Source organism: Mustela nivalis (assembly GCF_964662115.1).
Source record: "Mustela nivalis genome assembly, chromosome: 13".
In the NCBI taxonomy this organism is placed as follows: Eukaryota; Metazoa; Chordata; class Mammalia; order Carnivora; family Mustelidae; genus Mustela; species Mustela nivalis.
The window spans coordinates 89,910,043-89,929,382 of NC_139032.1; the positions used below are offsets into that span (position 1 = coordinate 89,910,043).

A 19,340-nucleotide genomic window follows, 5' to 3' on the forward strand; every position below is an offset into this window, starting at 1 on the left:
TTGCGTCATCAGCGCGCGGCCGCCGGCCCGCAGGCTGGAGCGGGGCCTGGTCCCCGGCTGCTCCGCCCGCGCGCTCAGCCGTCGGGGCGCGGTGCTTCCCCGGGGCAGGTGCTTCCCCGCGCCGGCCTCGCTCCGCCGTCTGCACGTCTCAGCAGGACCCCTCGGGCCGCTCCAGCAGTGGCCTTCTAGGACCAGAGGTGCCTCGGGAGGACCCCCGGGGCTGGGACGCCCACGGTCACGTCAACCCCCCGACCCCGAACCGAGGGGACGGGAGGCGGGTCCTGCGCTGGCTCCGCCGTCGCACCCCGACCCGGGCGTTGGGAGCTCGGAGGGCCGCCTAGCTCTGCTCTCTGGGCCTCAGTTTCCCCGTCTTTAAAATGAATAGAAGTTGGGGAACGGTTTGAAGAAGTAGGGGAGTCCCTGGGACGCGGAGGCCTTGGCTTACGGGGTGGGGCGGGCCTGCCACGTGACCCGATTGCTATGGCACCCAGGGGAACAATCGGGCCGCGGCCCCGCCCCTTCTCACCGACCTCCCCACCCCACCCATCCGCCTCCCCAGCCCCGGCAAGGGCCTCCCCGCCCCTCCGGGGCCCCAGACACCCGCGGAGGCACTCCAGCTTCAGAACGCTCTGTAAGTGAAGGGCGCTCTAGCACCAGCCAGGGGAAAGCGGGCCGGGGGAAGGGAAGGGAGGGGGTCGGGGTCGGGTGGGACGTGGTGGAGGGAGGGAGCGCGGGCGGCCCACCAGTCCCGGTGGGTCAGGGCAGCCTGGCGTCCGACAGCACTGAACTGGGAGCTCTGGCTTTTGTCTGTTGCCATTTTTAGGAGGAGCTACTCCTGGTTTTGAGCCCTCGGTGTTCTTAACAAAACTATGGACAGACAGTCAGACAGGACATCTGACATTGTCAGTACAGATTGCCCCGAGTTCAAGTCCTGGCTCTTAGCCTGGTGAGCCGGCTCTGTGCCTCTTTCCCCCGCTGTGAGGTGGGGCGTATAGGAAGGATTCCGGAGCTAGCATACCCGAAGTATGGGTCACTGCTGTGTAGGAAGTGCACGAGGCATAGGGGCTACTATTAGCCATATTACCTCGTTTGACCTTTGCACCTGCCCTGAGAAGTAGGTACTTTCATTCCCATTTTACCACTAAGAAATTGGAGGATCGGAATGGTGTAAAGTAGTTGGCTGAGTGACTTCCAGTCATGAATGACTTAATGCTTCAGTTCTTGACCGTGAAGCATTAAAATCAGAAGTCCCCTTGAAGATCTTCTAATCCAAACCCCCTGATTTCACAGCTGCATAAACGGAGGCCCAGAAAGGGGGAAATTCTTGGCTAAGTTCACTTGTTAAGCAAAGGCAGAGCCAGGACTGGCATCTTGACTCCTAGCCAAAGCCGTTACCACCAGCCACTTGCCCAGCGACGTGCCCTCCAATGGCAAAGGCTGCCATTCCTCCTCCTCCCCTCAGAGCTGCTTCCTCAAGGCATGCACCTGGGTTGGCTCGTGAAAGCCAACCGCAGAGACAGCTAGGGAAGAAGAGGGAGCTGCCTCCCCCCAAACAAAGAGCACACCAACCAAACCCTCAATTTGCACTGGAGAGGTTCAGTTTGCTTCCTGGACATTTCTGAAATGACTTGCCTTTCTCCTCATTTATTTTAAGCCTTAGGCGCTTTTCGTACCACGATTTAATCTTCCTTAGCAGCCTGGAAAAATACAAATCAATTAAAGCCTAAAACCTATGGGGTAATCATTTTTTCCTTCCTCCTCCCCCAGATCGAGAAGTGCCTGCACTCTGTGCCTTTCATCCACACTGATTTGGCTGCAGTGAGGCTTGTTCAAGGGCCGATCACTTTGGATAGCTTGTTACAGCTCTTCTCAGGACATTCCTGGCCTGCATGTCACAAGTCGCTAGGATCAAGAACCAAGTCAGTTTTGCTCTCAGGGGCTCTTGGGGCCACCAGCCAAGGTAGTGCTGTAGCCTTAGAGAACTTAACCGCCCCGGGAAGCCCCAGGAGGGCGGCAGGAAGTCAGACACATAGGGAAGCCCCGTAGGGGATGGAGAACAGAGAAAAGTCTCAACAGGAGTGGAAATAAGGCCCAGGGGTCCAGCCAATAGGTGGGACAGTAGGAGGGTTCAGGCAGCTTTTCAGGACTTTGGTATTCCCTCAAGCCAACCCACCTGCTCCCAGCCCTGGTCAGTCTGATGTCTGGCATGTCTGTCTCTGGACCATCACAGAGTGGGGAGGGAGCTGTCCGAAAGCCCAGACTCTAAGTCAGGCAGAGCTGAATGCAGAATCCTGGTTTGCTCACTTCTCCTAGCTGGGTAACCTCAGCTTTGTCATCTGTCACTTGTGGATAATCATGGTTCCTTCATAGGTGAGGACTTGATGCATGGCCAGGGTTGTCCAAGGGCCCCCTGGAGGGTATTTGCTGTTAGATGGGTTGGGTGGGTGTTGAGGATTTCCCCGAGGGCTGGAGCATGGCGCTAGTCGCCCCATCCCTCCTGCAAAGGACCCTCTTGTAGACTGTGAAGCCCTTCATCCCAACACACCCGTCCCACTGCCCTGCTTCCTTTTCTCTTTAGCATCTAAAACAAGGTTTGTTTACTCATTACTTTTCGCCTCCCACTCTGAAAGATAAAAATCCCTCCAGGGAAGAGGATCTTGTCTCGATGCTGTGTATACCCAGCACTCAAAATGGTGTCTTACATATGGGAGGCATTGCAGAATGAATGAACGAATGAATTTATGACATGCTTCTTACCCCTTTTGGCTTCCAGTGGTTTTCCTAGCTTTGTCTGGCACTCGGGGTCCCTCGGCCTTACCCTGTCCAGTGCCTTTTGTGCTTGCTCACAATATTGCCACATAACCCCCGCCCAGCCTCTAGCCAGGGTCCCTGCCCCTCTGCCCACCCTCCCCGCCTCTCTCTCCTTTGAGGTCAAGCCCTCAGCAGCCTCTGCGGCTTTCAGGGTGCACAGCACACCTGCCGTGGCACGCTCCCGTGATTGTGCACACACCGTGTAACCCCAGCGCTTTGACCGCCCTGGCAACCAGACACTGCCGCATTCCAGGCCCTGGGCTCCACACCTGCCACCTGCCACCTCACCACCTCAAGGCTGGAGGCTGGCCCTGTCCTCTCCCAACAGCATGTTGGCCCTTGGAGGCTCACCCCGAGGCTGGCAAGAAGTAGGGAAACCAGGATTTGAACCCGGGACTATGGGACTCCAGGGCTTGGGTTCTTAACCACCCACCACAGCACTGAGTATTAATGAGGGAAGGCCAGGCTGAGAGCGCGTGCTCCCCCTCCTCCCCAGAGACCCACCTGTGTGCTGGGCTCCGACTTTTCTAGGCCTTCAGCCCCACGACACCTGTAAGCCCCAGGCCCAAACTAGGCAAACTGAGACAAGGCGGTTGCCTTGGCACAGAATGTGAAGGGGGCCCCAAGGCCCTGTAATCGGGACGAATAACATTTAAAAAAAATCAAAATAAATGGAAAAAATCCATCGAGAGTCGACTATTAAAAATTTAAAGACGGGATCAATATTGCTTGTTCCCAGCCCTGGATCCCTTCCTGCGTTTATGTAAAATTCAGGTACTTTGTGGACTTTTTTGGTATTAACTTTTATTTCTTCAAGTAGCATGTGAAATATTTTTACCTGGCTCAATTGTTGGGCTCTGCGGTGTCCCCCGAAATTTCACACTGCGTGGCTCACCGGCCTCACCCACCTGGTGAGCCTATGCCATGGGGGGCCCACCCTAAAACCTTGCCGCATTTCACCACGTCCAACCCACCGCCTCTGGGCAGGGGATAGGGGTCCTCGGCAGGTGGTCCGGGTGTCTGACAAACAGCGGGCCCCCACCGCCTCCCCACAACCCAGGCTCCCCTTCCCGCTCACCCACAATGGGCAAGGGACTGAGTGGGAGACACCGGCGCCCTTCCCGGCCCTGGCCCAGGTCCCCCACCCCCATGGAGCCGCAGTCGCAGGGAGCGAACAGGCATGGTGGCCCCCAGGGTGGGGATAGGGGGCGGAGTTGGGCACGGCTCCTGAATGTTCCCAACCCATGAGGTTCACAGGGGACCGTTATCCCGCCCCCTTCCCCCAGTGCGTCCTGGAGGCCACCTTCTCGTCTGTTCTTGCATTTCCTTCCATCCGTCTTCTCGGCACGGAGATGCCCTCCCTGCTCCAGCCCTGCCATGGGTTCCGGATGCTAAGGGAGACACAGCAGAAAGAAACGGCCTCCTGTCTCCCTCGGGCTCATTCCTCTCTACCTGGGACCTGCCGGGAAGCCTGGGATGTCTCCGGCCCCACCCGGCCCTTGCAGCGACTCACTTGGACCCTAGCCTGGCTCAGCCTCCTCTGAACCCCGCTCACGCAGGGCACAGGAAGTGCAGGTGCCTCGTGGCGGAGGCGCGGCGGCTGGGGCAGCCTTGAGGACTCTGGTTCAGTGTCAGGAAGCCTGGGACCTAGGCTGTGTCGGACAAGCTCGCTCTGACACCTGGACTTCAGTTGCCCACCCCCAGAGCTAAGGGGGGGCGTTCACCGCCTGGGTTCTCTTCCGGTTCTGGCCTTCTGGGACCTGGGACCTGGGCTTCTGGCATGGGCTCAGCAAAACCATGATGTCACAGAGAGCAGAAGCCACAGCCTTCTCTGTTCACAGAAGATTCTAGACACCTTGTGGACTACCTGAGCCACACCAGGGACAGTCTGTGAGGCACCAAAAGAGAGCACGCCCCGCGGTGTTCATGTTTCCCAACAGGCTCATTCCCGCAATGCACGTGGGAGGCAGGGAGTAGTTGCTGAGGGCCAGCCCCTGCTCTGAGAATGTGCTGGCCTGAGATCAGGGCTCCTGACCCAAGCACAGAGCAGGGAAACTGCATCTTTCCACACTCGACCCCCTAGTACAGGCTCTTCCTCTGCTTGGCCCACTGGAAACAATCCCTAGACTTTCCCACCAATTGCAAAGAGGCAGATGTTTTAAAATGATTTGGTCCAAAGGGATAGTCACAGATTTAATTTTCTGGGATGTGTTTTGTGATGCCCTCTGTGGCTGACAGCACAGGAAGGCACTGGAGGCTGTGTGTGTGTATGTGTGTGCGTGTCTCCATGGACTGGAGAAACTCGGGACCAGAGTAATCTTGCCCACACTTGAGGGAAGAAAGTCACAGCTGATGACAACATGTCCTGGGAGCGTACAGGGACGTGGGTCAGGCTCTGCTCTGTCTTGAACAGCCTGGAGGATCTGCAGTGAGCACGGTGCTCCCCCCCCCCTCAAGGGGGCCTAGGCAGGCTGGTCTGGGACTCCAGAGCTGGGTGTGCAGCCTGTGCCCGGGGGCCTCAGCCCCGCGCTCTTCCTCCGCACAGATCCCCCTTCTCCTGTGAGTGACGGCGGAGGACGACCATGAACGAGGTGAAGGAGTCTCTCCGAAACATCGAGCAGAAGTACAAGCTCTTCCAGCAGCAGCAGTTCACCTTCGTCGCCGCTCTGGAGCGCTGCAGGGAGAACGCGCATGACAAGATCCGGCCCATCTCCAGCATCGGACAGGTGGCGGCTCCCGGGCTGACGGGCGGTGGGGCCGGGCCCTTGGGGGCCTGCCAGGCGCAGGTTTCCTGGGCAATACCTTGCTTAAAAGATGAAACTGAGGCCCGGGGGGGGCGGGCAAGCAGCTTTGTGCCAGAGACGGGACTCGCAGCCTAACTAGTGGAACGAGCCAGGCGTCCCCTCCCCAGGCCTGTGAGGAGGGGTTACAAACACGGGCTGCAGACTGGCGGCCAGGGTTCAGGTCCCGGCTCGGCACCACGTGCCCTCTGTGACCGCCAGCCCGGAGGCACCTGTGCCCGGTTGTCTGCGCTGCAGAGTGAGAACCTCCGGGGCGTTTGCGGATTTAGGGAGATCACGAGGGAGACTCAGCCAGCGTCTGACGCCTGTGGTCCTGGCTGTCCGACACTAGTGGGGTCTGAGAAGCTGCGAGGGGCCAAGCACATTGCTCCGCCCTCTAGCCCCATCTGCAAACCTTTTCACTGAACCTGGTGTCCTCGTGGGTTAGCTGCCATCCCAGTGTGCTCTGCAGAACTTGGAGGCCTCGAGACTGAGCTCACCTTCCAGTCAGTAGCGCACACCTTCCAGCCAGTAGTGCACACCTAGGGACGTCCCAACTGCAGACATGCTGCGGGCCCACGAGTCAGCGTGTAGAAGGCCAGCGGCTCACGGGGTGGGGCGGGGGTGGGCACTAGAGCTCCAACCTGCTTAGGAGAAGCGCACAGACCCACAGAGAGCAGGAGCCCTGCCAGCAGCATCCTTCAGAAACTTTCTTCTAATAGATGTAAAAGCCCCTCTCGATTTTTTAACTTGAACATTTTTTAAACCTATAGAAAATAGCCTCTTTCCCCTGAACTATTTGGAAGTCAAGTAGCTACATCCTTTTTGTGGCCCATTCCCCAAAGGCTCAGACTTCCAAGGCCACTGGACAGGTTTTCAGTGTCAGGAAGGAGCATCTGAGACCCTCACCCTGCCCCCGCCTCTGCTCGACTCTGCATCAGCGCTCAGCGGCCCCAGCCCCTCATGGGCACAGGGAGTGGCCCTCTCGCCTTCAGTTCAGCAAAGGCTCTTGGTACACAGTGGCCCCAGGGTTTGACTCTCCAGGGGAAGTGTGGACTCTGGGGCCTCACCCTGCCATCCCCGGACCTGGGTTACCCAGAGGTGACCGACGCACACACACAACAGTAGCCCAGTGACTCTGTTGGAGTCACCCTGCGGGCCAGGCCCCCCTCGCCCTCCGCGGCAGATAGGGAAGCTGCTGGAGCCTCTGCCCCAGCACAGAGCCGCTGCACTCGGAACCGCTCAGGAAGACCTCCCCCGGCAACAGAAGGGCAACCAGCAGCAGCCAGAAAACCCTGGTGTAGACATAGAATGTTCTGGCTGCTAGGGGAGGGAGGTGAATCCCCCGGCCACCCACTCGCCACAGGTAGGGCCTGTGTCTAGGAAATGGGCCGGTGAATCCTGCCTGGACGGGAACCAGTTCCTCCTCGGCCCAAGGCCAGGCCTCCTGGCTTGCCTGACCTCAGAACCAGAGCGATGGGGGCAGCGGGGCCCGAGGTTGCCTAGAGAGGAAGAGCCCTTGCCCAGGAAGGACCTCGGCTCCCCGCCAAGGAGTGGGTTGAAAGTGGGTCAGCCGTCTCCCTGTTCTCAACACCTTTAATGACCTGAGAAAGGCGTCCCAACTCCTGCGTCCGGAACACGGTCACGGGGAGCTTTCATTCTGTTTTGGCACTTCAGTGCTTCCTCCTAGAGTCGATGTCGGGGCATGTGGTGTGAGGTAAAGACTACATTTTCTTCTACGGATGACCCTCTCCCGGCTCCCCTGTCCCCGCCTTCCTCTGCCTTGGAAACACAGGACAATGAATCTTCAGAGGATTCTAGTGTCTTCTCCGTGCCCCGCAGTGGGTCCCGCGTGGGCCTGTGGCATCCAAGGTCAGGGAGCAGTGCTCTCTGCTTCAGGTGTTGGTGGGGCTCAGAGCCCGAGCCGGGGCAGGGGGTGCCGCCTGGCCACATTCACTGCCAGCAGAGCAAGTTCTTCACCTCGGAGCCCCCGACGGTCACGGGCAAACTGAGAACTGCAGAAGGCGCCCGGTGCGTGGGGTTTCAGGGAGCGAGTTGTGTGCAGCGAGGCCTGGCCTGCATGGCGCCCGGGACCCTCCGTCAGTGTGACTGCAGGCAGTGGCTCTGCGTTTAGACGCTTTGGGGTGACCGGTCCCCGCGGCTCCGGGAGGGTGGGAGGGCTGGGGCGTGGCGGTGCCCCGAGCTCCCGCCGTACATGCCCTCGCAGGTGCAGAGCTACACGGAACATTACTGCAACAACTCCACGGACCGGCGGATTCTGCTCATGTTCCTGGACATCTGCGCGGAGCTGAACAAGCTGTGTCAGCACTTCGAAGCCCTGCACTCTGGCACCCCGGTCACCAACAACCTGCTTGAGAAATGCAAATCCCTCGTTAGCCAGAGCAACGACCTGAGCAGCCTCAGAGCCAAGTAAGTCGCTTCTGGGCCTGTTCCAGTGGCCTGTGCGATGGCGCAGGGGAGCGAGGCGGGCGGGGACGGGAGGGGCCCCGCAGGAGGGAGCAGGCTTCCGGGGAGAGGGCAGGTACGTCCCACGGACAGAGCCTGTGGCAACGGTCCAGACCCGTTGCCCCAGTGGCAAACCCAGGCCCACCGGCTTACTGGAGGGGCCAACCCCACAGGCTGCTTTAGAGCGGGACCTGAGCCCTCTCCCTGGACCTGGCACTGGGCAAAGGGAAGGGGGTTGCAGGGCCCAAGTTTCCCAGAAGCCCACTGAGAAGCCCCAACTAGGGCAGTGTGTGCGGCTCCGACTCCATGCCCTGGCGGCCCTCAGCCCAGGGCGCCCTGCTCTGGAGCACACTGTTGAGTTACCGGGCTGGAGAGGAGGCGGCGGGACGAACCAGCACGTTTTGGAGCAGTTACAGGTTTCCAGCGTCCCTGACAGGGGTTTGAGTCCTGCCCCTCGCGGCCGGATCAGCTGGGGCTCCTGGGCCACGAGCCCGCCGAACCACACGGTTCGGTAAAGACTGCGGCCAGGCCTGCACGGCTTGAAGCCTCCCCCGGGGACTGTGAGGGGCGTCCAGGACCAGAACCTGCCCCGGTCTGCACGGAGCCCCTCCTGCCGCCCCGCAGGTACCCGCACGACGTGGTGAACCACCTGAGCTGCGACGAGGCCAGAAACCACTACGGAGGCGTCGTCAGCCTCATCCCCATCGTCCTGGACTTAATGAAAGAGTGGGTCGCCCACTCGGAGAAGCTGCCCCGCAAAGCCCTACAGCACGTGAGTGAGACCCAGGCACACCAGGAAGCCGCCGGTGCGGCCGCTCGTCCTCCCTGGACCGCAGGCTCCCAGCCTCGGTTAAGAAAGCACAAATGTAGGCCACTTATAAAAGACAGCCCCAGGCCTAGGGGGAAGGACAGAGGATGTTCCAAACCTCCCTGGAGACCACCCGGCGGGAGACTCTAACTCAGAGCCGGCAACCTGGCGCGGCCCGTAGGGCGCTTGGTCACTTAATTCGGTCTCCACTGGCTGATCCATCCTTCGGCCCCCGCACTCCCCGCCACAGAGAGCTTGCCCAATGTACTGTCAAGAACCTCTCCCCCTCTCTTTCACTGCTAAGCTCTCCCCACCTCTGAGTGTCAAGTTCTGTGCCAGCGACAAGGACCCCACGTCCAGTGTTGTTGCAAGAGGGTGTCCCGGGGAGGCTGCAGAGAGCTGGGGCCAGCGGCCTGCCTGGGTGCTCTGGGGGTTCCCAGCCCGCACCCGGCCAGGCCTGGCCACGCTGCAGGTCCGGCTTTAGGGCTGAGCTGTCGAGCTGGAGGCCTACCGGCACCTTTCCCGCCACTGCGGCAACTGCAGGCAAGGCCCGGCTACTTGGCCTGCGGGGGCGCGGAGGGCCAGCACAGTGGCCTTCCTCGGTGTGATCAGGTCTCCGGGCCAAAGCCCGAAAGGGAACGAACCTGCCTTTGCTCTCCTTTACTTGGGAGAGGGAGACCATGAGAGAAGCTGAAAGAATTCTGACTTCGTGGCTCCTGTGCAAGGACCGTGTCCTGCTGTCCACAACACAGTCTCGGCCCCGACGTTCTAAAATGTGTCTCTGGCTTCTGAGCTTGCTGGAAGTGCTGGCTGACTGTCGGCTTTTCCCTTCGCAGGGGGCGACCTAGCTTCTGTATTCTTGCTTCCTCGGGGGCGACCGACAAGAATAAAAAGTGTTCTCCCACTTTTCTGCCTGGCTCGGGTTCCTGAGAATTATTCCTTACAGAGAGCAACGTTCACCCTCAGACCTCAGAGGACACTGGCCGGTGGCCTCACAAGCAACGGAAGCACGGGCCGGGAACACCCACCGCAGACTCTTGCTCTAGGGGCTCGTGTCGAGGCCACAGCCCAGCTCCTGACTGGCCTTCCATAGCTAGAAGCTGTTCAGACAAGAATCTGAACAGACACCTGAGCTTTCCAGGTGGAATAAACACTGCCACCTCTGAGTCTTTCTCTCCGAGAGCTGCTTCTGCCATTAACACGGGCCGAGCACACCGGCTTCCGGAGCAGCTGGAAGTGGCTGCTCCAAGGACGAGATGGAGAGGCCAGGCTGGTCGAACCATTGTCTGAGGTGGTTCCCCGCCTCCCTCCAAACCCGACAGCGTAAGGGAAGGAAGGCGGGGGGTGCCGGCTGCACTTTCCCTGGCACACTCACAGCACGTGACCAATAAGCTCTCGATGACTTCCGTGTCACCTGGGCACCTGAAAGGCCTGTATTTTTTTTTTTTTAAGATTTTATTTATTTATTTGACAGACAGAGATCACAAGCAGGCAGAGAGGCAGGCAGAGAGACAGAGAAGAGGAAGCAGGCTCCCTGCCAAGCAGAGAATCGGATGCGGGGCTTGATCCCAGGACCCTGAGATCATGGCCTGAGCTGAAGGCTTTTAACCCACTGAGCCGCCCAGGCGCCCCTCGAAAGGCCTGTGTTAAAAGCCAATAGCCCGCCAACCCAGAGGGAGGCGAGTGCACTCCAAGCACGAGGCAGGACAGCAGCACGGGCCCTGCAGGCCACCCGGCTTGGAGAGCCTGGGCGGGGATAACCCAGGTCACCCCCCCATCAGTGGGGGAAGGTGGGAACTGGAAGCAGAGACAGGATCTGTGGCTGTGCGCCAGAGAACTGGCTGGCACAAAAAGGGTCTCAGAGAGACAAAAGGCAGATTCTACTTGCCAGCATCTCCTCCAGCCACCCGTGGTGACCAACCAAGCCAGGCCGGAGCCCTCTGCATCCGTGGGCGGGTGCCCGCTTGGCCTAGGAGCCCCTCAGAGGCCAGCGTGAGTCACTTCATGTTAACACAGCAGAGTAGTGCAAAACAATAGATTTTTATTTGTTCACAGTTAAACACAAGCAACTGCCTTGACATTTTAGAACGTTCTAAGAAGGACAGCAAACCCTCTCGATTCCAATTCCCGTTCACTAAGATTGTACCATCTTCTCTCTCGCGGTTCTTGCTTATGGCATCTGACGTGGATTGTTGGACATGCTTTTAAGATCAAGGCGGGAAGGTTTAAACCTTTTGACAAGAGAGGACTTTCTCAAATTTAACTAAAAGCAGTCAGTTAAAAAACCCTTTTTTTCCACTGATGGGACCCCTTTCAACCGCACGTGAGCCACATGTGGCTGATCCATGATTGAATTACAAAACTAGATTACGTCTTAACAAAATCTGTTTCTCCGTTACATACTTATTATGGTCCACAGAAGTCTCCCGAAAAGTGATCACTGATTCTTCCTTGTGCAAAACGCCTGGCCACCTCGGACCAGCCGGCGTGTCTGCGGGTGGCCGCCTGTCCGAACACTGTAGCTAGTGGGGGAAGGGAGGAGGGGTGGATCTGGGGGTGCTCAAACTCGCAGGGGTCTCCTCTACAACATCTGTTCCAGTGACTCAACTAGCCTACGTCTCCCCGATGGACGATGTGGTGGCGGAGGGAAAGGGGGCAGAGGGCTGCGCTGCAGTGGCGGACCCGGGCACTCCCTACCCCCAGCAGGCTTCCCTCGTCCTGCGGCCCCTCTTCTCAGGTGAGCGCATCCAGACCGGAGGACAGCGAGGCAAAGATGGGAACCCGCTCTCCCCGCGAGCGTCAGAGCGGCACTGATGGGGACATGAGCCACACGGGGACAAGGGTCGCAGCAGCAGCCTCGAGGCCAGGCCCCGACCTACACGCGCGCTTTCACCTATCCAGACAAGCATCATCGAGGGCGACCGATGGCACCACGGCACCGGGGGTGGGGGGTGGCAGGGCGCACGTTACAGAAGTCTGGGCAGAGACAGACACAGACGTGCTGGGGCCGGAGACGTGGGTCAGTCTCTAGCAGGCACCTGGACAGTGGAAACGAGCAGAGGGCGCTGCACTGGCGGGGTCGTTCCACGAGACCCTCGTCCCTGCAGATGTGGGCGGCATCAGGCTTGTCCTGGGACCACTCTGAGAGAGGCTGGCCTCTCCGAGAACATCCCCAGGCTGGGTGGCCCTCCAACCAAACCGTGGCTCCAGACCAAGCCTCTGCACCGCCCACGCCCTGCTCAACCCACGTGGCTTCCTCCCCCACCACCGCCGCCTGCGCGTGGCACTTCCGCGCTCCTTCTTCCATTCCTTCTGGCTTCGAGTGGCCCGTTCTAGTATTCGGTACAAACCCCACTGGCTAATCCCAGCACATGCTATATTCTCTACACAGAAACACCCACGTTTTCATTTGGAACTGGGAGTCTGAACCCCCAGGGCCCAGCTCAGGGGTCCCCTCGTCGCAGCCACCATGTCAGCCAACCCCATCTACACCATGAGACTTTGGCCTCTTGTGACAAAACCACTGGAAACGGGGACAGCCCACGGTCTGGAGTTTCCTGTCCTGTCATCCGATCTGGCCCCATGATGTGCCGGCCTCTCGGACCACGGTGGCACGGTGGGCTCGCCATCCGTGTCAGTGGTTCCCAGGTTCCCTGCTCCGAAGAGCTGGCCCCTTTCCGCCCCACACGGCATACGCATTCTGGTTCACACGGCAGCTGCCCCCACGGAGCCTGCTAAGAGCCCCCAGCAGCTGGAACACTCTGCTGACCACGCTAGGAAGGCCACAGCAGCCTCAGCTGCACAGAAGCCTTTAAAACCTCCTACCCAAGAAGTGACCTGTCTCCTGCCTTTGGATTTTTCTTTCTTGTGACCAGATCTTTCTCCCAATGCTATCCTAACAATTTCTGTAGATTTTGTGGCAGAACCCTGTCAAAAGCTTTTTAAAAATCCCTCAAAGTCCTGTCTGAGAGAGGTCCGTGTGCTTCCGTCCCACAGTGGACTCGGGAATGTACTTTCTCTACGGAGAGCCCGCAGCCACTCCGCCCTGCTGCCCACCATGCCCCCACCCAATCCCCACCCCCAGGATACCGTCGTGCTACTTTTGAAAACAAATTTCATGCTGCCCAAGAAGCAGACTCCAACCCCAGGGCCCGAGCTGACCTTGGTTTGTGTCGGCTGGGGATCAGAGCAGGTCCCACACACCGGCCATGTGGCTCTGGGGCAGGCAAGTCCGCCCCGAGTGGCAGGGCAGAGGCAGCCCGAGCCTGACCTGGGTCACCACCAGCTGCTGCTCGGCCGTCTGGAGACCGGCTCTGCCCCGATGCTGACTGCTCTGCGCCATCCGTCCTGGCAGCTCCCAGAGCCGGCTTCCCTCCCTCGCATACCTCCGCCGTCACCCTTCCGTCCTCAAAAAGACTCGCTGTGGCGCAGTCAAGTGACCTGTTGACTCCTGGCAGGTTTATTGTTTTTAAAACCAAACTAAACCTTACTACGGACTTGAGTCCCTTGCGGCATAACACCCTAAGTGTCTCGACTGCGTACCTCAACACCCTGAGGCCTCAATACCCCAGCCGCGGCCGAATAAAAAGCCAGGCCCCCTAGAACTCAAAGGAAGCCGAGCGCAGCCCCCTTGGGTCCGCCACGGTCACTGAGCTGAGCAGCCACCAGGGCCCGAGGGATGTGCCAAGGGCCCTGGGCCGAGACGCCTGTCCTCGGAGCCTCCCGCGCAGGCCGCGGCCCACGCCGCCACACTGCCGCCTCACTCCCTATAGTCGTACGATCTGCTCGGTTCTTAAAAATGTTTTTTTTTTTCTTTACATCAGCCTCTGCCTTTGCCAGTTAATCAGGGAAAAGGCTTTGATTTAAATGCCTGGTGTCTTTGTTCCACGGCACAGGTCCCTCGGGTTGGGGGGAGGGTAAGCATTCTGACCTGGTTTCAGTAGGAATCCAGTTAACATTTTTTTCCTTTCTGAATTTGTTCGTGTTTGCTTTTCTAAAACTGAACTAGGAAATAGGACATGCTCAATTTCAAGCTTTCCTTTGGACAAAACTGAATTCACCACGGGTGGTTACCACTAGACCACACAGGACGTGTGGCGGCCACTGGCGGCGCAGGCCGGGCAGGGCCAGGCCGCTGGGCGCACCAGGAGATCCTGTCCTGATGAGGTCTCGCGCTAGCGCAGTTGTGGCGACACAGCGTCTCTCATGACCTCGGCCCCTCTGGTTAGGAGTGCTAGAATATCCACTACAACCCTAAAAAGAAGAGACCTTTCCCCTCATGTGCTGAAGCGTCTGTAAGCAGTAAGATTTCGTACCATTACAGTCCATCCTTCCCCCGCCCCACGACTGAACCTTCGTATGCTTTTTTAACTAAAAGAATAAAAGAGAAAAACCAAGTTCATCGGCTCTTTCCTACCAGTCTCCCCCTGCCTCAGCTGGGACACTAAGCAACAACTCTTCAGCTTCTAGCTTCTACCTCTGGAGCCTGTGTTCAGAGGCTGCGCTGGGGTCCCCTCCCCTGAGCATGTGCGGGCAGCCTGGGGTGCATGTCAGACCACCTTTGTCAATGCTCACCGGGACTCTACCCTGGAAGGCTCGGCCACTACCAACGTGCGAAAGGGAAGCATCATCAAGCTCGCCATGGGGTTGGCCCTGGAAAGTTTGGCTGGCATGAGAAAGCTGTTACCTTTTTAGTGGTCTAGAACCAGCAACAGCAAGGCGGCTCCAGCAGCCTGAGAAGCAATGGTCATTTAAACGCTGAAGAAACTCTTTGGACCTTCAGAGCCTTTCTGCGGCAGCATCGCCGAGAAGCTGACATAAACGAGAGGCTCACGGGAACACGAACGGAGACAGGCAGACAGACCGGGGTAAGGAGTTGAACCCTGAGGCTCAGTTAGCACAGCCCTGCCCGAGGGACAGCTTCTCGTCCACAAGGGCTTCTCAGGCGACTGCTCAGCACCCCCACCCTTGCAGGGAGCGGGTTTCACCATCCCCACGCCAGCCTGGTCGGAACGGTCCCAGCTTTCCAGCAAACACCAAATAAGTAAGAGGTAGCGGGGAAGGAGGGACAGAGCATTCCCAGAGGGGAAGGGCAGTCTCCACGGCGCCAGCTCCAGACGCCTCTTACCAACACACGGTTTACACAGAACTTTCTAGAAAGCAGAACTGCCAAAGAACGGAAGGGCGAATAAACCACTGTTTCCCTAGAGCTGCTGCTTCAGAACCAAAAAGCAGTGACAAGGTCTCACATGAAGTCAACCAGCTTCACAAGCTACCCCCCCGCGGAAAGGGACAGAACCAGACTTACCTGCAACACCAGTTACCTGGGCTAACGGAGAGCCGACCCGTTCTCCGAGTGTCAGGAAAGGAGAGAGTGTGTGTTAGACTCAAAGATTCAATCTGGCCTCATATTGCACAGGTTCAAAGGGCGCGACCATTGCGGGGGAAGGAAGAAAATAAAGCTACTGAGGAACGCACACCGGCCCTCGGATTAGTCCACACTGCTGGGTAAACGAAACACGGGCTGAGGAGCGGGCTGAGGGGGACATTAAGAGGCATTTCGATGCCAGATCCAAAAACCGTTCTGTGTCAAGTCAACTGTCAAAAGGACCTCCATCCTGTTGCCACCGCGTGCGCTAGCCACCCAGACCCCGGAAACAGGAAAGCCTGGGCTCGTGCATTCACACCTCCTGTTCTAAGCCCGCAACCCGCAAGTTAACCCGACGGACCGTCATCCTTCGCTGTGCTCATGATGAGCCTCGTTGTAGTCCATGATGTGCAGCTGTCCAACACTGTCCGGGTTCGGGGGGGGAGGGTGCGGGCCGTCAAGGTTCAGGGGGGTCTTGGCTTCCGCACCCGGGTCTCTGCCCAGTTCTGTCTTTAGCGTCTCGGAAAGGCTACTGATGGTCACGCCGTCTTCATCACACTGGCTCTCACTCTTATTACGAAATAACTCTCGTGCCTTCATGCCTAGGAAGCTTTTTGAGCTGGGGAGGGAGCCGACAGTTGTGGGGATGCTGGTGGCGGACCCTCCCATGGCAGTTTCCCACCGACTGCTGAACAGGCCTGCCCTCTGGCTGGGGGGTTTCTCCGGGGTCGAGAGCTCGCTGCCGCCGCTGCCACTACTACCTCCACCCCCTCTACTTGCGCTGCCGGCCCCGGGTCGAGGGGGCTTGGTCTCGCCGTTGTAACCAGATGCCTCTTCGTTGTGCCCCGTTACAGAATCCGGGCAGCCGTCCTTGCAACAGGCAAGCCTGTAAGAAATCCAGGGAGGAGAAGGGGGCGGTGTTGGCAGCGCCTGGGGGGATGGGAGGCGTGCGACTACGCGGGCTCATGCAGACACCGAACTCTACGCTTTCGAGCGGGAAAACCTGAGCGTGAGGCCTCGGCAAGAGACACCGAGTCTCAACGATGGATGGGACATGGAGACACACGTGTGGGCACTTCCTGTGACCACATCCTGCAATTCAGGGCCAAGGACAGGGAACCAGAGAGGCCACCGGGGATGGTTTCTCACGCCCTGTTCTGCTGCTGGTGGCTCAGGGACAAGGCTGCTGCTCCCACCTCTTTTGCTCCTACCTTTCTTCTGCCGCTTCAGCTGCTTCTGCCTTTTCTTCTTCAAGTTTCTTCAGGAGGCCATCCTTCTCCAACCTGCCGTATAAATCTAAGATCTCCAATTCAAACACTTGCGTGATCCTTTTCTGAGCCTCATACCTGCTCTCCGCCGCCTGCAGCTGTCCTCTGAAACACAGACCACCCCAGGATCTAGGAAGCCCCGCTCACAAAAGAAACCAACATCGCGGAAACCCGTGCCCACCGAAGTTACCTTGCCTGGACTTTGACATCTTCTAAATATTTCTTCTGTTCCAAGAGAAGGTGGTCTTTCTTGGCCAGGTGAGATTCCAGTTCCAAAATCCGTTTCTGGGAGGTATCAAGCCTCTGATTCTGCTGGAGAACGTGGCTCCTGTGTTTTTCTAGTTCTTTCCGACACGCAGCTTTCATCATCTCCACCTCCTACAAGAGGGGCTGGAGTTAGTCCCCGAGGAAACACGCGTGCTACCTTCGTTGGGCAAGAGCAAGGCTCTGCGCACTAAGAAGGCGCTTTGGGGCACTGCTGCTGGAAATCTGAGGTCCTACAACTTGCTGCAAAGAAAGCTGGCAAGAAGTATTAATCTAGTAGTCCTTCCTTGAAATCCGCCCCTGAGGAAATCATCTGAAACATGACTAGGCATTGTGCACAAAAAGGTATCACCATATCACGAGGTAGGAGGGCAAAAACCCGGAAGTGCTATTAAGTCTAACACCAGGAGAAGAGTGAGTTAAAATACATTTTATATCTCTAAGTTTTTAGTAAAGTTATAGTTTATGTATCAGTAAGAAAAAGATTTAAAAAATAGACTTTATATAAAAACACGTGAACGGGAGCTCAACTACATCAATGTCACATTGGACACCAGAGGAAGCTACCCCGATACCGCTTCTTTCAACATAGTGGGGTCGCAGCTGATGTGTCTTCCGTCAGGCTCTTGTCCCCACACACCGACTGAGAGAAAGGCTGCGGGCACAGCCCAGTGGGACAGGCTCGCTCAGGCCACGCCACACATGTGCCTCGGGCACCCCGAAGGTCTAGAGATCACGCCAGGCAGATGGCTGCCTGCCGAAAGACCAAGCCAGCTGAACCCTGAGCAACTCAACTAACTAAATAAAATCTTTAAATTAAAAAAAAAAAAAAAAAAGGACAGAAAACAAGGAGCAAGGAGATGGAACTTCCATGGGGGTGTCCCAGCCTCGAAGACGACCAGTGACTGCTTTCCTGGAGTGGAACTCCACAGACTGAAACTCAGGACTGGGCACCGGATCATGGCTGTTCTAGCCGTGCCCGAGGACTCCAGACTTCAGCACAGGTGAGGTGAACCAGCCTCTGTCATCAGTGACAGGAGTTCTTTATGGAGAATCAAGCCGACCACTGGACTAGGAACATCCATGCGCCTCCATGAACCCTCACAACCACCGCAGGATGTCCTACCCCACACCTACCAAGCCATTCCCCAGCTGATTCTCCGGTACCGCCCTGCCTCCCCACTTGACTGAACAAGAGGAAGCCTGACTCCACGTCCGAAGGCAAATTCTGACAGGTCCAAGGCAATGACTGAGCTAGGGATGGACACAAAACACAATCCTGGCCAACAGCAAGGGTGGGAAGTCTGGTAGAGGGTTCCTGGCAACGTTTCCTCACTGACGGACCTGCAGGAAGCGACCTCTCCTCTTCCAGGGGAGATTGTGGTGTCTGACTCCCTATGACCGCCATTCCTGTGGCTCACACACCTTGCAACCATCGGCACAGCTAGCCAGAGGACAAGGTTGCTAAGACAGGCCAAGTGGTGCAGGAGAGTGGAAAAAACAGGACGCTTTTTTTTTTTTTTAAGTAATCTCTATGCCCCACATGGGGCTCAAACTCACAACCCCAAGATCAAGAAGCACATGCTCCTGTCCAACTGTCCAGACTCTTGATCTCAAGGTTGTGAGCTCAAGCCCCACGTGGGGTATAGACATCACATAAACAGATTAAAAAACTAAAAAAAGACAAAACCTTAAAAAATTTTTTTTTAATTCTAAAAAGACAGGGGCATGCTCTACAGACCGAGCCAGTCAGGCACTCAGAACCGGGCTCTTAGATATTGTCCCTACACTGACTGGGCCAGCCCGGAACCCACCGGCTTTCAGACTTCTTGTCAAGTGAAGTAACGAACTTCTTTTTGTTAAGCTGGGTTAGGGGTATCTTGGTTCCTGCTTACAACCGTGGACACCCCAGCTGCTACAAGTCAGGGTCATCACATCCACATAGGGACTGTGAAACAGGGTCCAGAGAGATCAGGTGGCTGTGGGAGGTCCCAGGAGTCCAAGTGCTCCAGCCGAAGGCAACAGCACAGAGGCCAGCCCAGCTGACTTCTCTCGGCAGATGTCAGGAATGCATTTCGGTCAGCATTTTCAGAGGATCTCCTGTCTCTTAGGTCTCTTTTCCCCTTGTTCTTTTCCAAGCCCATTATACCTCGAAAATGAGTGCTAGCTGGTTTCTAGAAAGTTCCACATTTAACATCCTTCTAAAGGGAGTCTGAATCTGAGAGCTGAGAGGAGCTGCGAAATAAGGAGTAACTAACTCTATTATGAAAATTACATCTCTCTGCTTCCAAGACTACTTTCTACATTTGGCCAAAAAAGCTTTACAAAGCACAAACCCAAGAAATCCTAAAAAGTAAGCCTGTGTGTGATGGAGAAGTTAGTGACAGGAGGCATCTGAGCATTTACTATTAAAATCCTATCCCAACTCATTCCCAGCTCATTCACTAACATTACCTGAGGCTATTTATAAAGTGACATAAAACCTCTGCCTCAACACCATTGGTGAGACACTAATTAGTGTAAGATCATGCCAATACTGGCCTTGTTGCCAGGACTGAACCGCCATCTGCTGAAAT

General features: G+C 57.3%; 2 protein-coding genes across 25 annotated transcripts in view; one reads left to right on the forward strand and one right to left on the reverse strand.

Annotated features, from left to right (window-relative positions):
- The first annotated feature begins 12 nt into the window (after positions 1–12).
- SPACA9 (sperm acrosome associated 9) lies at positions 13–9,769 on the forward strand. Of its 18 annotated transcripts, none has more exons than XM_082696180.1 (7): positions 13–197; positions 560–631; positions 824–946; positions 1,768–1,960; positions 5,357–5,537; positions 7,819–8,021; positions 8,682–9,769. In XM_082696180.1, exons 5-7 carry the CDS (start codon positions 5,394–5,396, stop codon positions 9,013–9,015), a joined length of 681 nt encoding a protein of 226 aa, XP_082552306.1. In that variant the 5' UTR covers positions 13–197; positions 560–631; positions 824–946; positions 1,768–1,960; positions 5,357–5,393; the 3' UTR covers positions 9,016–9,769. The 18 variants fall into 18 exon arrangements, with proteins under 18 accessions (XP_082552306.1, XP_082552307.1, XP_082552295.1 ...); XM_082696181.1 differs by having other exon boundaries at positions 1,768–1,919; XM_082696169.1 differs by lacking the exon at positions 824–946 and having other exon boundaries at positions 1,768–1,919; positions 8,682–8,829; positions 9,702–9,769.
- A 1,117-nt stretch (positions 9,770–10,886) lies between these two features.
- TSC1 (TSC complex subunit 1) overlaps positions 10,887–19,340 on the reverse strand; it is a 49,004-nt gene continuing 40,550 nt past the window's right edge. For all 7 annotated transcript variants that reach the window (XM_082696084.1, XM_082696079.1, XM_082696083.1 and 4 more), the window contains 3 exons: positions 16,691–16,878; positions 16,444–16,605; positions 10,887–16,118 (listed from right to left, as the gene is read on the reverse strand). In XM_082696084.1, coding sequence (XP_082552210.1) covers positions 15,596–16,118; positions 16,444–16,605; positions 16,691–16,878 — 873 coding nt within the window. In that variant the 3' untranslated portion in view covers positions 10,887–15,595. The remainder of the gene's footprint in view (positions 16,119–16,443; positions 16,606–16,690; positions 16,879–19,340) is intronic.

Excerpts from the sequence above, each read along its gene's own strand:
- SPACA9 (XM_082696180.1), top strand. The coding sequence starts at position 5,394 with ATGAACGAGGTGAAGGAGTCTCTCCGAAACATCGAGCAGAAGTACAAG. Across the intron at positions 5,538-7,818 it reads CCATCTCCAGCATCGGACAG|GTGCAGAGCTACACGGAACA; the intron begins GTGGCGGCTCCC and ends ATGCCCTCGCAG. Across the intron at positions 8,022-8,681 it reads CTGAGCAGCCTCAGAGCCAA|GTACCCGCACGACGTGGTGA; the intron begins GTAAGTCGCTTC and ends GCCGCCCCGCAG.